Consider the following 16,405-nt stretch of genomic DNA (forward strand, 5'->3'; position numbering starts at 1 on the left):
CTCAGCATCGACTGCAAAGGAGTCAAAGTCAATTCATCCAACCCAACAACCTGTAGTCGGCGAACGGCCTAGCAAGATCAAGGAGGACTTCACACCCAAAGCCAGAGATCACCTTTGAAGAGACAGGGCTTACCAACCACCAACAAGTCACCCCGATTATACAATCACTTGTTATCATGTGAACACACTTGTGGACAGTAGCTCCATTTACTGAATCAAGACTGTGTTCAACAGCTCTGAGCTTCTCAGTGAAGCTTAGAACTAAACTGATTTAATAACACATTTACTTTTGTTAATAATATGTTGATTTTCATTGTTCATTTTAAGTGCTTAACTTTTTGTTCTTAAAAATATGCCACAATAGTAAAAAAAAAAAAAGCCAATTGTGTTTTTTCAAAGAAAGAAAATATCCCTAAAAGAGAGCTAATCAAAATTTTAGTCAGTAGCTGGTAGTTAAGATTACTAAGCTACAGAATGACCTCTATGAAAGACTAGTCTCTCTATGTGCATTTGGAAAGTCACAAATGTACATCTGATCACCCGTTTTTAAAACCATGCATTTCTGCTCTAACCTGTCTACTGAAATCAGACACACTGGTGAAGAAACCCTTTCACTTACAAGTCTGATATGTGACACAAACCCGTAACCTTGTGTTAAAGGAAAGGAGGTTTGTGTAAAGCTTTTTGAAAAGGACAGCAATTCTGGACCCCTTTCTGAAGGAAAGGAAATGATATTCTGAATTTCTCCATAAACACCATCCCTCAGCTTTGCAAAACAGTCTCTGCGTCTCTTACTGAGGCTATAGCTTTTGCTGGTATAAACCAGTCCTTTATGCACCATTCTTCTGTGCACTACCATTTCATCTGGTGCAGGTTTCTGTGCAGAAATGAAGGCCCCTTTTTCATCATCGGTAGTCTCTGTCACCCTGCCATTATCCAGAACAGTTGTGTCTTCATATTTTGTGAAACTCTTTACTCTTCTGTCATTTGTCAGTTCCAAACAGAACTCCTTCACTTGCTCACTAACTGCATACCTTGTGGTAAAGAGTGGTATTGCTCTGTGCAAGAGGAATTTGTTCACAATCTGCAGAGCTACACACTTTGTTCCATGAACCAGTTCAACAGACCACCATTTGCATTTTCAAACACAAATGCTGAGTGTGCCCAGAGTGGCCCCCACAATTTAACAGATTTTGCAAGGTGAGTTAGCAGGTGTACATTAAATGTCATAGATGCCTCCCCATACAGCAACTGAAACCTTGCCACAAACTCGAAAAGCATCTCATCTGCCTTGTTGATGTCTTGGAAGGTAATGTTCTCTTTCAAAAGTAGAAATACTGCCGAAACCAGAAGGCCAAGGTGCTTCACGGAGCGTGGCTGAAGTACACCATTCAGAACTGGCAAGCTATAAAACAGGAGCCATGCTCGCCACTCTGAGGCTTTCCAGTACTTGAATTCTGCAAGGGGTTGGGGTAGTCGTGTTATCAGGTGTGGTGGCTTTATGTCCTTGATCCTGTTTTCTAGCACCCTCATAGTGTTGGGACTCCCAGTGTAGTAGGGTTGCTCACTACTGTTCAAAAGAAGCTCTGTGAGTTGTCTAATAACACCAAGTAAGACAGCATGCATATAATCTGGAACAAAGCCCCACACTATATCAAAATAAGGCATGTTTATGAGTGGTGATGGACCTTTCACTCACTTCTGTTTTGAGCTACCGCTTGCTCCATATCATAGCATTTTCTTCGCCTCTCTGTCAGGATATTCTGTGGCAGTCACAGTGTATTTCACCTGTTTCTCTACTAGAGTACCAGGATGTAAACAGAAGCCACAACCGAAGTATCCATTGAACTGTGTGGTGTTTTGCATGGCTGGTCTTGCCTTTGAGTCTACACAACAACATAAACCAACAATTTTGCTGTACACACATGTTCCATTTTTCTCCAAGAGACAACTTTGGATGCCAATGTTTTGGCCTGTTCAACAAAGGGTCTGAGAAAAATGGGCATAACTGGCTCTTGAGCACCAAACCAAAGACCTGCAAGCACTACATTCTGGAATCTCATTTTGGGAGGGAGCTCGTTTAAGCTGTATGTATGTAGCTGTATGGGCCATATTGAAAATTTGGAAGACTTGTACACAGGTGAGCCATCAGAATTGAAATTGAATGACAAATTGTTTGGATCTGACAAAATTCCACCTGGTTTTGACAAGTTTTGATACATTTCACCATCATATATGTCAGAGATGATGTGTTCATTCTGTGGCCTTTGGTGTCTGTAGCTCATGCTGTTTTGAATCTGAGGATTTTCAAGCATTGTCTGGATTTGAGGTGCAACTGGTATGTTGTTTTCTGCCCCCGCGGGTCTCGAGGTTCAGGATGAAGCACCTCTTAAGGTAGTTAGTAAAAAGAGAAGAGCTTTGTCCCCAGGTAGATTGCTTATGTTGGACTGTTTTTATAGAGGGGAAAAATATCGCATTATAAATGTTTACACTGCTCCAGATAGAGGCAAGAAAACCCGGTTATTTAAAAGACTCGGGGAACTCCTCATGGTGGCGTACAAAATTTTTATGTGGTGATTTTAATACAGTGACTGCGGAAGAGGACAGGTGCAGCGATACTTTATTTAAATTGAGCCCACAAGGTAAACTTTTAAAAGAAACGTGCAAAGAAGCTAAATTAATTGATGTATGCAGAGCTGTCAATCCGTCGGGGTTTGATTTTACTAGGTTCGATACTAAAACTAAAACGAATATCGACAGAATTTACGTCTCAACTCACTTTAATGTATCTTATTATAGAACAGTCTTAAACGATTTTTCAGATCATTTTAGTAGTAACATCATAACCTCCGGAACCTCAGTAAACAGAGGTTTCTGGAAACTAAACACTCTGTGTTTAAAAGAGAGAGACATAATTATAGAACTTAAACAGGAAATTCAGAAAATAATTCAATTAAATGTTCTTACCAAATCTGATGTTATACTGTGGGAACTAGTAAAATGTAGAATGAAGGAGTATTTTAAATTTAAATGTAGAGAACTAAACAAAAGTAAAAATATAAATACGATTTATTAATTAAACAATACGTCACGTTAAAACAAAAGGTAAGAACATTAGCAGAAGAGGAAACAATGTCAGAATTAAAAGTACAAATAGATAAATTCAATGGTGAATTATTATTAAACATTTTTAAATACAGAAACAGACAACAGAGGCAATTTACTTCAGTCCCTCAAAATCAGACAAAAAATTCAAAGTAAATACATGAATCTATTAAAAATCAGGATGGTGTTGCTGTTCATTCTGAACCACAGAAAAGACAAGCGATAAGAGATCTGTGTGCCAACGCATATAAACAAATAGAAACCGAGGCAGAATGTGCGGACATTTTGCTAAAGGATGTTCCTCCCATCAGCTCACTTAACTTCTCTCAGGTAATTGGGGACATACGAAAAGATGAGGTGGTGCAGGCCATCCAACAGCTTAATGTGGACAAAAGTCCCGGTCCGGATGGTCTGCCCACGGAGTTTTACCAGCTATATCTGGACGACATTATAAATCTCCTCACTTCAATGTTCAATGAAGGTTTGAAGAACGGCTGTATGGGGGACTCCTTTTATCAGGGTGTTCTGTGTCTTTTATTTAAAAAAGGTGATACAACTGATTTGGATAATTACAGACACTTGACTATTATGAATACAGATTATAAAATACTCGCTAAAATAATTACCAAGATTAAATAATATTCTGGATGAAATTATAGAAAGAGAACAAACCTGTGCAATAAAAGGCCGTCTCATGTGGGACAATCTGAGCATTTTACGAGAAATTTTAAACAAACCAAATAACAAAGGTTTTTATATCATAGGCCTTGACCAGAAAAAAGCCTTTGATTATATTTCCAGAGATTACCTCTGGTCAGTTTTGGAAGCATTCGGCTTTCCTGAATCCTTCATCCATATGGTAAAGTGTCTGTATGTGAAATCAAGTGTGTGTGTTAATGTCAATGGTGTTTTGACCGAGTCTTTGGAGGTCCAGAGAGGTGTAAAGCAGGGCTGCCCCCTGAGTCCAGCCTTGTACATCCTGGCCATCAATCCCCTGATTAAAAAAATCAACTCCGAAAGCCTCATCTCAGGTACAAGTGTAGGTAACGCCTCTAAGGTTACAGCTATGGCCTATGCCGATGACATTACTGTAGTAATAAAAAACAGAGGGAGATGGACGCTTTAATAAATATTTTAAGCGTGTATGAGCTCGCATCTGGGGCTAAATTAAATCACTCTAAAACTGAAGGAGTTTGGATAGGAGAGGAGAGCGACAGGGGCGACATTAACATTCAAATTAATCAGGAAATTAAAATCTTGGGCCTGACCATATGCACTAATGATGTGCTGAAGTAAACTGGGAGAAAAACTGAGCGTAGTTAAAGAAGAAGTAAAAAAATGGGAAAACAAAAGAAATAATTATAGGACCAAATAATGTTGTCAAAACTTTTATTTTATCCAAACTCCTGTTTTTATCGAATATTGTCCCCCCATGCACAAAATGATAATTAAACTGAATAAACAATGTGTTAACCTGGTCTGGGGAACAACCAGGGGAGTTACAAAAAGAGTGCTGCTTTTTAAAAGCAGAGAATACGGAGGTTTAGGCGCCGTGGATCTGGGTATCCGCCTCACGATAGCTTTTGTAAAAAATGTTTCCACAGCCATCTCCAGGAACGCTCTCTGGCTGGGTGATCCCACCAAATGGCAAAAGAGACGAGGCAGGGCCAGACAGGGTCCCTACTACAAACTAATTTACGGGGATTTTATTGCACAACACCAGCACTTACAGATAGACTGGGTGGGTTTTAGCAGCAAATCTATTTTCATAAAAATTAAAGATTACAAATATGGGGGTTTTATTCATTACACGAATTTGGCGGTTGGCGATGGCACCGAGGTGAGGAAAATTTTAAGGGGAAAGTCACTTTCTGAGAGCCTTCGGGACGCCCGGTGGCTCATGTCGGTCAGTAGACTCCCAGTCAGGGCGGTGGTGTCCTGGTGTTGCTTTGTTAAAACAAAAGAATGTCCGATGAGACGTTGTGAGGAGGATGAGACACAGCAGCACCTCCTGATGGACTGCTATAGGTCTCAGGAGGTCTGGAACATTTTAGATGGTCTTGGACTCTCTTTCATACGTAATTATAGATCTGTTACATACGGACTTCTTGAAGAAATCATGCCCACAAAGAAAAAAGAACTGTTTCAACTGGTCATCAGCATCGTTTGCCAAAAACTTTGGAAAACTAGATGCGCCCTAAGTATTCACCAGACTGTCATAGACAGTGACATGGTCGTGAAGCAGATTCTGACCGAACTCCGCAGGAGGAGAACTTTGGACAAGATGCAGTCTCTACCCTGGAGCGCACTGGATTTATGAGGGAAAGACCCCCCAAGCAGCGACACTAAGCTCTATGGCACCTGGCACTTTCTATTGTTGGGTAAGCACTTTATTAATGTATAGGTTTCCTTGTAATTATTCTTAATAATTGTGTGTGATGTGTAGGCTATTTAGGTGTGTTTTTTTGGAACTGTTCTGTTCTCTGTCATGTTTGAAATTCAATAAAGAACCTTTAAAAAAAAACGTATTGAGAGGAAACTTCTTTGATCGGCGCCTTCTTTTTTCGACATATTTATCTGCTCTGTTGTGGTTGTCACACCACCCTGGGCTGAGTTCAGCCCCTACAAAACGTATTGAGGAAACTTCTTTGATCGGCGCCGTTGAGCCAATCAGATTTCAGCAATAATGAGGATCGGTCCAAGTTGGACGGGCCGCTCATATCCCCCCTCAATATTGAAAGAATTGTTTGGCTCATTCTGACAGACAGCGTTTGCTGCAGCTGAGCAGCTGGCCGGCGTGGTCACGGATCATTTAAAGTTGAACATACGAAACTGAAAAATAAAAAGTCTGTTCGGCCTGAAATGGACCGGCTGTTCGGGACTCTTTCCGAAATTCCTGATGGCCAATCCGCCCCAACAAAAAGGGACTCTACTATATTATCATACAACTGTAATAGTGTTAATCTGTGATCTACAAGGTGGTCTTAATCTGATGGCCTGAGATTGATTGCTTTTGTCTCCACCCACAGAGCTGGCTGATAAAATCCTGGGTTTTCCTCATCACACTAGTTGTCATTGAAGAAACACCCTTCATCACTCTCCTGATTATTTCTTCAGGTTTTTCAGGTAAGTTGTGGATCTTAAACAGAGTTACTGTGGCTGTAATAACTTGCTAACATGCCAAGAGTGTAAAAACAGTGTTAGTGTAACATTTAGAGGAAGTTAGAGTAAAAGTACTAGTACCAAACTGTAAAAATACTCCACTACTTTATATACTGCTGGGTAGTTTATTCTACAGCAAAACAGCCGTGCAACATGTTCTACAAGTGTAATGTCCATTGATATCTTATCTAACATGACATAAAATAAAAAGAATGAACAGACTTCATGATTTTAACTTCTGTGCAACTTTTGATTCTGCATGTACAGCCATTACACGTCACACCGAGTTACAGTTCTGCCCGCGTCATCAGGACTGTGCTCTAACTCTTAAAGTGACAGTTCCCTCTGAAACACTTCTACTCATTTTCAAGTTCATTTTCATCAGCTCAGAAAAAACATTTTCCAGCTGACTAGTAACAAAAACTATCAGACAAATGTAGTGGAGTAAAAGTACAGTAGATTTGCCTCTGAGATGTAGTGGAGTAGAAGTAAAGTTGCATAAAATGGAAATATTCAAGTAAAGTACCTTGAATTTGTACTTAAATTGTACAGTATTTGTACAAATGTACTTAGTTACTTTCCATTTCCTCTCCTCTCTGTCCATAACTTATATTTCCTTGTTCCCTCCCCTTCAGATCTACAGTTTAGTTCAGGTGTAACCAACCTGTGGTGAAGTGCAGGAGCTGACAGACCCCATTCACTGCAGAAACACAAGCTGTTTAGATCAGAGCTCAAACCAGTTTGAGTTCCGAGAAAGTGAAACTCAGTCGTTGCCACTGAGAGGTGAGATGGCTCAGAAAGGAGTCCAGCTGGACCAGGACGCCTTCTCTTGTTCCATCTGTCTGGATCTCCTGAAGGATCCGGTGACTACTCCCTGTGGACACAGCTACTGCATGAACTGTATTAAAACCCACTGGGATGAAGAGGAGGAGAAGAAAATCCACAGCTGCCCTCAGTGTAGGCAGACCTTCACACCGAGGCCTGTCCTGCTGAAAACACCATGTTAGCAGTTTTAGTGGAGGAACTGAAGAAGACTGGACTCCAAGCTGCTCCTGCTGATCACTGCTATGCTGGACCTGAAGATGTGGTCTGTGATTTCTGCACTGGGAGAAAACTGAAAGCCCTCAAGTCCTGTCTGGTCTGTCTGGTCTCTTACTGTGAGAAACACCTCCAGCCTCACTTTGAATCTCCTGCCTTTGAGAAACACAAGCTGGTGGAGCCCTCCAAGAAGCTCCAGGAGAACATCTGCTCTCGTCATGATGAGGTGATGAAGATGTTCTGCCGTACTGATCAGCAGCGTATCTGTTATCTCTGCTCTGTGGATGAACATAAAGGCCACGACACAGTCTCAGCTGCAGCAGAAAGGACCGAGAGGCAGAGAGAACTCGAGGTGAGTCGACAAAACATCCAGCAGAGAATCCAGGACAGAGAGAAAGATGTGAAGGTGCTTCAGCAGGAGGCGGAGGCTATCAATCGCTCTGCTGATGAGCAGTGGAGGACAGTGAGAAGATCTTCACCGAGCTGATCCGTCTCATGGAGAAAGACGCTCTGATGTGAAGCAGCAGGTCAGATCCCAGCAGGAAACTGAAGTGAGTCGAGTCAAAGAGCTTCAGGAGAAGCTGGAGCAGGAGATCACTGAGCTGAAGAGGAAAGACGCTGAGCTGAAGCAGCTCTCACACACAGAGGATCACAACCAGTTTCTACACAACTACCCCTCACTGTCAGCACTCTGTGAATCTACAGACTCATCCAGCATCAAGATCCGTCCTCTGCGCTACTTTGAGGATGTGACAGCGGCTGTGTCAGAAGTCAGAGACAAACTACAGGACGCTCTGAGTGAGAAATGGAAAAACATCTCACTGACAAGGAGAAAAGTGGATGTTTTACTGTCACAACCAGAGCCCAAGACCAGAGCTGAGTTCTTAAAATATACACGTGAAATCACACTGGATCCAAACACAGCACACACACATCTGTTATTATCTGAGGGGAACAGAAGAGCAACATATTTGAGTCAACAACAGTCTTATTCTTGTCACCCAGACAGATTTACTGGATGGTTGCAGGTCCTGAGTAGAGAGAGTCTGACTGGACGTTGTTACTGGGAGGTGAAGTGGAGGGGGGGCGAGTTGATGTAGCAGTCGCATACAAGAATATGAGCAGAGCAGGGATTTCGGATGAATGTGAATTTCGACACAATGACAAATCTTGGGCGTTAACATTTGACCAAAACAGCTTTAAATTTTGGTACAACAAGGTCCAAACTCCTGTCTCAGGTCATCTGTCCTCCAGAGTAGGAGTGTACCTGGATCACAGAGCAGGTATTCTGTCCTTCTACAGCGTCTCTGAAACCATGACTCTCCTCCACAGAGTCCAGACAACATTCACTCAGCCTCTCTATGCTGGACTTGGTCTTTATCACCCTCATGGAAGTGCTGCTGAGTTCTGTAAACTGAAATAATCAGAAGTCATCTAAGGAACAGAGGGTTAAATTCTGTTAAGCATTAAACTTGTTTTGTCTTCATGTTTGTTACTGAGAGCTGGTTGTGAGATCACCTGTCAATCAAACATTATGGGCGGTACTTTGACATCTTCTCATTAGTTGTTGTGTAAATGTTTGAGTTTCTTTCAGTGGAGCTCCTTCCTGTGTCTGTTTCACTGCTCATGATGACTGTTGTTTACCTGAACCGACATTTCTCACTGTAATTATCTTCATCAATAAGGAGGTCATTCTTTATTGTCTTTGACATAGCTGAGATTCTGTTCAGTTAAACAGACAATCTGAATGAACTGGAAAATACAGAAAAGAATATGTGGCCATCTTACTCCAGCAACTTTTAGTGTAATGTAATCATACTAAACACAGCAATTTGTGGACACATCTAAAGAAAAACAGAAGTGGACAGAGCAGCACTAAAGGACATTTAAAGTGATTTGATTTAGAATCACGTCACTGGCAAAAATCAGAATAATATAAACAATGAACATTCATATTCACTAACACATATGTGTCACCAACTTAACTGCAGAGCCAAATGATCTGGTGCATTCACATCATGTGGGAACAAGTAACTTACAGGATTCACTTTTTCCTCAAAAATACTTGAAAAACGTTATCAAGTAATATAGTTGTTACATTATTGGAGTTTCATCATCTTTACAGCAGTGACTAAAGTGTATGTATTTCATGTGCTGTATTTGAACTATTGTAATCAATAAAAAGTTTGATTAAAGTGAATTACAGGACAACTCATTTCAAAGTGAGGAGCTGTTTCCAACCCCTCTGATTCTGAGAAGAGTTGACCTCCTAAAAACTGAAGTGACCAGTGTTTTAAATGAGGAATGAGCTTTATTGTAAACAAGTTTAACAGCTGTCACAGCCCGGCTCATGGACTGAACAAAAACAGGAGACACACGGGTAAACTAAATAACAAAGTGATTTATTAATAAGAAAATAAGCAAAACCAATGAGTGGGAAGAGTCTGTAAAGTCAGTAGTGTAGGGAGTGGATGAGTGAAAATGTGCTGCATGGATGTTGAGCTGTAAAAGCAAAGACATGAAACCAAACAAACAACAGAAGCTGTAAAATAAAGGAGGTCCCCCTCAGACTAACTGCTGCTCTGGCTTATATACACATGGGGCACACCGGGCCCAGGTGTGTCCCACTGATTACCCTGCCAATCAGGTCTGCAGCCCTGGAGACCGAGAGCACACCAACAGCAGTATGAACCCTGCAGAGGGCTGTCACACAGCTTTGTGCATATAAACATTAAAGCAAAGGGAGACAACATGTCTGCCTGGGCAGAGACAGAGTTACCCCATTTCACATGCGTTGACTGATGAGCATACCAAAAAGTTAGAATTCTCACTAGAAATTAAAGGTTTTAGAGGTATCAGAGGTGGAATTATGCCTGTTATACAAATCTAAAATCTCCTTCAAAGCAAAAATACACATCTGCGCCGTGTTGGCAAAGATGTTTTACAGTTATTAATTCTTTTGATTTCTTTCCAGAATTCATTAGGACAATAGTCTTGTAGTTTCCTTGCAAGTGAGTCAGACCTCCTTGTGTTATTAGTTCTGTTAATACAACATGGAGCATATTTAAAATTTGCATTTGTCTATTTCTTATAATTAAATAAGGGACCTTGTTCATTTCTGCCTGACTCAGCCCATGCTTTGAAAGGCCTTCTAGCCTCAGCATGAAGCTCTTCAGCATGTTCATCCAGCCTGCCTTGGCTTTGTACATCTGAGTCTTACACAGAGGCCTGCTTGAGGCAAGAAGGCAGGGATGTACACTGGGACTGAAATTCAGCCCGGGACTTTGAGATGGAGAGCGCCGTGTGGCGGCGAGGAGAGGATTTCTTGCAGTTATTTTAATATATGGTGTCGTACTTGTGTACAGTCAGTTTCATTATGATGAAGAACTTCAGGAAACTTTTTTTATGACACCTGCCTCTTAAGGTTGTATAAGCAAAGCACCACTGCACTGAGACCAGGTCAGACAAGCCAGAGTCAGTCAGAATGCTAAAATAGCTAAATCTTATCAAAAACTACAATGCAGTCTCATAAAATAGAGAAGTGTGTATGTGTGTGCATAAAAATCCAATCCCTCAGCTTCAGCTCAGAGTAGGCCTCTCCCTGGCTCAGCTCCCCTTTGCTGGACCCTGACTCTGCTTGTACTGATTGTGCAGCTACATATGAATGAGAAGAACATCAGTAATAAATAGAACTAACAATAATCCATTTTCTAATTCTATCTATGGATAATTGCCGACCCAGCCCCTCACAGGCCCCTGTACCTGTCACTGTTTCTGGTTCCATCGTCCTTCTCCTACAGCTCCTCCTGTTCCTCCTCCTCCTCCCTTCAACTCTTGTTTATAATATATATAAATATATATTTTAGCCTATGTGCCTAAACATAAATGCATGTATAAATAATTTCGTTATAATAATAGCATTACTTATTAGTGCCTGTACTGAGTCCTGCCTCTTCTGCGCTGCGACAGCACCTTACCACCGAGGAAGAGGTTGGTTAATTTGGATCATTTTCTTCTAAATTCTTATTTTTTCGGCAGTACACCCCTCCCCCTTCTTTCTTTTCGACATATTTATCTGCTCTGTTGTGGTTGTCACACCACCCTGGGCTGAGTTCAGCCCCTACAAAACGTATTGAGAGGAAACTTCTTTGATCGGCGCCGTTGAGCCAATCAGATTTCAGCAATAATGAGGATCGGTTCAAGTTGGACGGGCCGCTCATATCCCCCCTCAATATTGAAAGAATTATTTGGCTCATTCTGACAGACAGCGTTTGCTGCAGCTGAGCAGCTGGCCGGCGTGGTCACGGATCATTTAAAGTTAAACATAAGAAACTGAAAAATAAAAAGTCTGTTCGGCCTGAAATGGACCGGCTGTTCGGGACTCTTCCCAAAATTCCTGATGGCCAATCCGCCCCAACAAGAAGGGACTCTACTATATTATCATACAACTGTAATAGTGTTAATCTGTGATCTACAAGGTGGTCTTAATCTGATGGCCTGAGATTGATTGCTTTTGTCTCCACCCACAGAGCTGGCTGATAAAATCCTGGGTTTTCCTCATCACACTAGTTGTCATTGAAGAAACACCCTTCATCACTCTCCTGATTATTTCTTCAGGTTTTTCAGGTAAGTTGTGGATCTTAAACAGAGTTACTGTGGCTGTAATAACTTGCTAACATGCCAAGAGTGTAAAAACAGTGTTAGTGTAACATTTAGAGGAAGTTAGAGTAAAAGTACTAGTACCAAACTGTAAAAATACTCCACTACTTTATATACTGCTGGGTAGTTTATTCTACAGCAAAACAGCCGTGCAACATGTTCTAAGTGTAATGTCCATTGATATCTTATCTAACATGACATAAAATAAAAAGAATGAACAGACTTCATGATTTTAACTTCTGTGCAACTTTTGATTCTGCATGTACAGCCATTACACGTCACACCGAGTTACAGTTCTGCCCGCGTCATCAGGACTGTGCTCTAACTCTTAAAGTGACAGTTCCCTCTGAAACACTTCTACTCATTTTCAAGTTCATTTTCATCAGCTCAGAAAAAACATTTTCCAGCTGACTAGTAACAAAAACTATCAGACAAATGTAGTGGAGTAAAAGTACAGTAGATTTGCCTCTGAGATGTAGTGGAGTAGAAGTAAAGTTGCATAAAATGGAAATATTCAAGTAAAGTACCTTGAATTTGTACTTAAATTGTACAGTATTTGTACAAATGTACTTAGTTACTTTCCATTTCCTCTCCTCTCTGTCCATAACTTATATTTCCTTGTTCCCTCCCCTTCAGATCTACAGTTTAGTTTCAGGTGTAACCAACCTGTGGTGAAGTGCAGGAGCTGACAGACCCCATTCACTGCAGAAACACAAGCTGTTTAGATCAGAGCTCAAACCAGTTTGAGTTCCGAGAAAGTGAAACTCAGTCGTTGCCACTGAGAGGTGAGATGGCTCAGAAAGGAGTCCAGCTGGACCAGGACGCCTTCTCTTGTTCCATCTGTCTGGATCTCCTGAAGGATCCGGTGACTACTCCCTGTGGACACAGCTACTGCATGAACTGTATTAAAACCCACTGGGATGAAGAGGAGGAGAAGAAAATCCACAGCTGCCCTCAGTGTAGGCAGACCTTCACACCGAGGCCTGTCCTGCTGAAAAACACCATGTTAGCAGTTTTAGTGGAGGAACTGAAGAAGACTGGACTCCAAGCTGCTCCTGCTGATCACTGCTATGCTGGACCTGAAGATGTGGTCTGTGATTTCTGCACTGGGAGAAAACTGAAAGCCCTCAAGTCCTGTCTGGTCTGTCTGGTCTCTTACTGTGAGAAACACCTCCAGCCTCACTTTGAATCTCCTGCCTTTGAGAAACACAAGCTGGTGGAGCCCTCCAAGAAGCTCCAGGAGAACATCTGCTCTCGTCATGATGAGGTGATGAAGATGTTCTGCCGTACTGATCAGCAGCGTATCTGTTATCTCTGCTCTGTGGATGAACATAAAGGCCACGACACAGTCTCAGCTGCAGCAGAAAGGACCGAGAGGCAGAGAGAACTCGAGGTGAGTCGACAAAACATCCAGCAGAGAATCCAGGACAGAGAGAAAGATGTGAAGGTGCTTCAGCAGGAGGCGGAGGCTATCAATCGCTCTGCTGATGAGGCAGTGGAGGACAGTGAGAAGATCTTCACCGAGCTGATCCGTCTCATGGAGAAAAGACGCTCTGATGTGAAGCAGCAGGTCAGATCCCAGCAGGAAACTGAAGTGAGTCGAGTCAAAGAGCTTCAGGAGAAGCTGGAGCAGGAGATCACTGAGCTGAAGAGGAAAGACGCTGAGCTGAAGCAGCTCTCACACACAGAGGATCACAACCAGTTTCTACACAACTACCCCTCACTGTCAGCACTCTGTGAATCTACAGACTCATCCAGCATCAAGATCCGTCCTCTGCGCTACTTTGAGGATGTGACAGCGGCTGTGTCAGAAGTCAGAGACAAACTACAGGACGCTCTGAGTGAGAAATGGAAAAACATCTCACTGACAAGGAGAAAAGTGGATGTTTTACTGTCACAACCAGAGCCCAAGACCAGAGCTGAGTTCTTAAAATATACACGTGAAATCACACTGGATCCAAACACAGCACACACATCTGTTATTATCTGAGGGGAACAGAAGAGCAACATATTTGAGTCAACAACAGTCTTATTCTTGTCACCCAGACAGATTTACTGGATGGTTGCAGGTCCTGAGTAGAGAGAGTCTGACTGGACGTTGTTACTGGGAGGTGAAGTGGAGGGGGGGCGAGTTGATGTAGCAGTCGCATACAAGAATATGAGCAGAGCAGGGATTTCGGATGAATGTGAATTTCGACACAATGACAAATCTTGGGCGTTAACATTTGACCAAAACAGCTTTAAATTTTGGTACAACAAGGTCCAAACTCCTGTCTCAGGTCATCTGTCCTCCAGAGTAGGAGTGTACCTGGATCACAGAGCAGGTATTCTGTCCTTCTACAGCGTCTCTGAAACCATGACTCTCCTCCACAGAGTCCAGACAACATTCACTCAGCCTCTCTATGCTGGACTTGGTCTTTATCACCCTCATGGAAGTGCTGCTGAGTTCTGTAAACTGAAATAATCAGAAGTCATCTAAGGAACAGAGGGTTAAATTCTGTTAAGCATTAAACTTGTTTTGTCTTCATGTTTGTTACTGAGAGCTGGTTGTGAGATCACCTGTCAATCAAACATTATGGGCGGTACTTTGACATCTTCTCATTAGTTGTTGTGTAAATGTTTGAGTTTCTTTCAGTGGAGCTCCTTCCTGTGTCTGTTTCACTGCTCATGATGACTGTTGTTTACCTGAACCGACATTTCTCACTGTAATTATCTTCATCAATAAGGAGGTCATTCTTTATTGTCTTTGACATAGCTGAGATTCTGTTCAGTTAAACAGACAATCTGAATGAACTGGAAAATACAGAAAAGAATATGTGGCCATCTTACTCCAGCAACTTTTAGTGTAATGTAATCATACTAAACACAGCAATTTGTGGACACATCTAAAGAAAAACAGAAGTGGACAGAGCAGCACTAAAGGACATTTAAAGTGATTTGATTTAGAATCACGTCACTGGCAAAAATCAGAATAATATAAACAATGAACATTCATATTCACTAACACATATGTGTCACCAACTTAACTGCAGAGCCAAATGATCTGGTGCATTCACATCATGTGGGAACAAGTAACTTACAGGATTCACTTTTTCCTCAAAAATACTTGAAAAACGTTATCAAGTAATATAGTTGTTACATTATTGGAGTTTCATCATCTTTACAGCAGTGACTAAAGTGTATGTATTTCATGTGCTGTATTTGAACTATTGTAATCAATAAAAAGTTTGATTAAAGTGAATTACAGGACAACTCATTTCAAAGTGAGGAGCTGTTTCCAACCCCTCTGATTCTGAGAAGAGTTGACCTCCTAAAAACTGAAGTGACCAGTGTTTTAAATGAGGAATGAGCTTTATTGTAAACAAGTTTAACAGCTGTCACAGCCCGGCTCATGGACTGAACAAAAACAGGAGACACACGGGTAAACTAAATAACAAAGTGATTTATTAATAAGAAAATAAGCAAAACCAATGAGTGGGAAGAGTCTGTAAAGTCAGTAGTGTAGGGAGTGGATGAGTGAAAATGTGCTGCATGGATGTTGAGCTGTAAAAGCAAAGACATGAAACCAAACAAACAACAGAAGCTGTAAAATAAAGGAGGTCCCCCTCAGACTAACTGCTGCTCTGGCTTATATACACATGGGGCACACCGGGCCCAGGTGTGTCCCACTGATTACCCTGCCAATCAGGTCTGCAGCCCTGGAGACCGAGAGCACACCAACAGCAGTATGAACCCTGCAGAGGGGCTGTCACACAGCTTTGTGCATATAAACATTAAAGCAAAGGGAGACAACATGTCTGCCTGGGCAGAGACAGAGTTACCCCATTTCACATGCGTTGACTGATGAGCATACCAAAAAGTTAGAATTCTCACTAGAAATTAAAGGTTTTAGAGGTATCAGAGGTGGAATTATGCCTGTTATACAAATCTAAAATCTCCTTCAAAGCAAAAATACACATCTGCGCCGTGTTGGCAAAGATGTTTTACAGTTATTAATTCTTTTGATTTCTTTCCAGAATTCATTAGGACAATAGTCTTGTAGTTTCCTTGCAAGTGAGTCAGACCTCCTTGTGTTATTAGTTCTGTTAATACAACATGGAGCATATTTAAAATTTGCATTTGTCTATTTCTTATAATTAAATAAGGGACCTTGTTCATTTCTGCCTGACTCAGCCCATGCTTTGAAAGGCCTTCTAGCCTCAGCATGAAGCTCTTCAGCATGTTCATCCAGCCTGCCTTGGCTTTGTACATCTGAGTCTTACACAGAGGCCTGCTTGAGGCAAGAAGGCAGGGATGTACACTGGGACTGAAATTCAGCCCGGGACTTTGAGATGGAGAGCGCCGTGTGGCGGCGAGGAGAGGATTTCTTGCAGTTATTTTAATATATGGTGTCGTACTTGTGTACAGTCAGTTTCATTATGATGAAGAACTTCAGGAAACT

The 16,405-nt window shown here is 41.7% G+C and overlaps 1 protein-coding gene and 1 pseudogene across 1 annotated transcript; both read left to right on the top strand.

Moving 5' to 3' along the window:
• Positions 1-6,923: 6,923 nt before the first annotated feature.
• Positions 6,924-8,789, top strand: LOC119898029 (annotated as a pseudogene).
• A 3,057-nt stretch (positions 8,790-11,846) lies between these two features.
• Positions 11,847-14,086, top strand: LOC119898201 (E3 ubiquitin/ISG15 ligase TRIM25-like). Its single transcript, XM_038712392.1, has 2 exons — positions 11,847-11,931; positions 12,601-14,086. The coding sequence occupies exon 2, from the start codon at positions 12,755-12,757 to the stop codon at positions 13,952-13,954; it is 1,200 nt and encodes a 399-aa protein (XP_038568320.1). The 5' UTR covers positions 11,847-11,931; positions 12,601-12,754; the 3' UTR covers positions 13,955-14,086.
• Positions 14,087-16,405: the final 2,319 nt, after the last annotated feature.

This window comes from Micropterus salmoides, unplaced genomic scaffold, assembly GCF_014851395.1.
Source record: "Micropterus salmoides isolate LMB-PRFRI ecotype aquatic unplaced genomic scaffold, ASM1485139v1 Ms_hic_scaffold_1, whole genome shotgun sequence".
Classification (NCBI taxonomy): domain Eukaryota; kingdom Metazoa; phylum Chordata; class Actinopteri; order Centrarchiformes; family Centrarchidae; genus Micropterus; species Micropterus salmoides.

Coding starts and splice junctions, on each gene's coding strand:
- LOC119898201 (XM_038712392.1), top strand. CDS start 12,755: ATGGCTCAGAAAGGAGTCCAGCTGGACCAGGACGCCTTCTCTTGTTCC.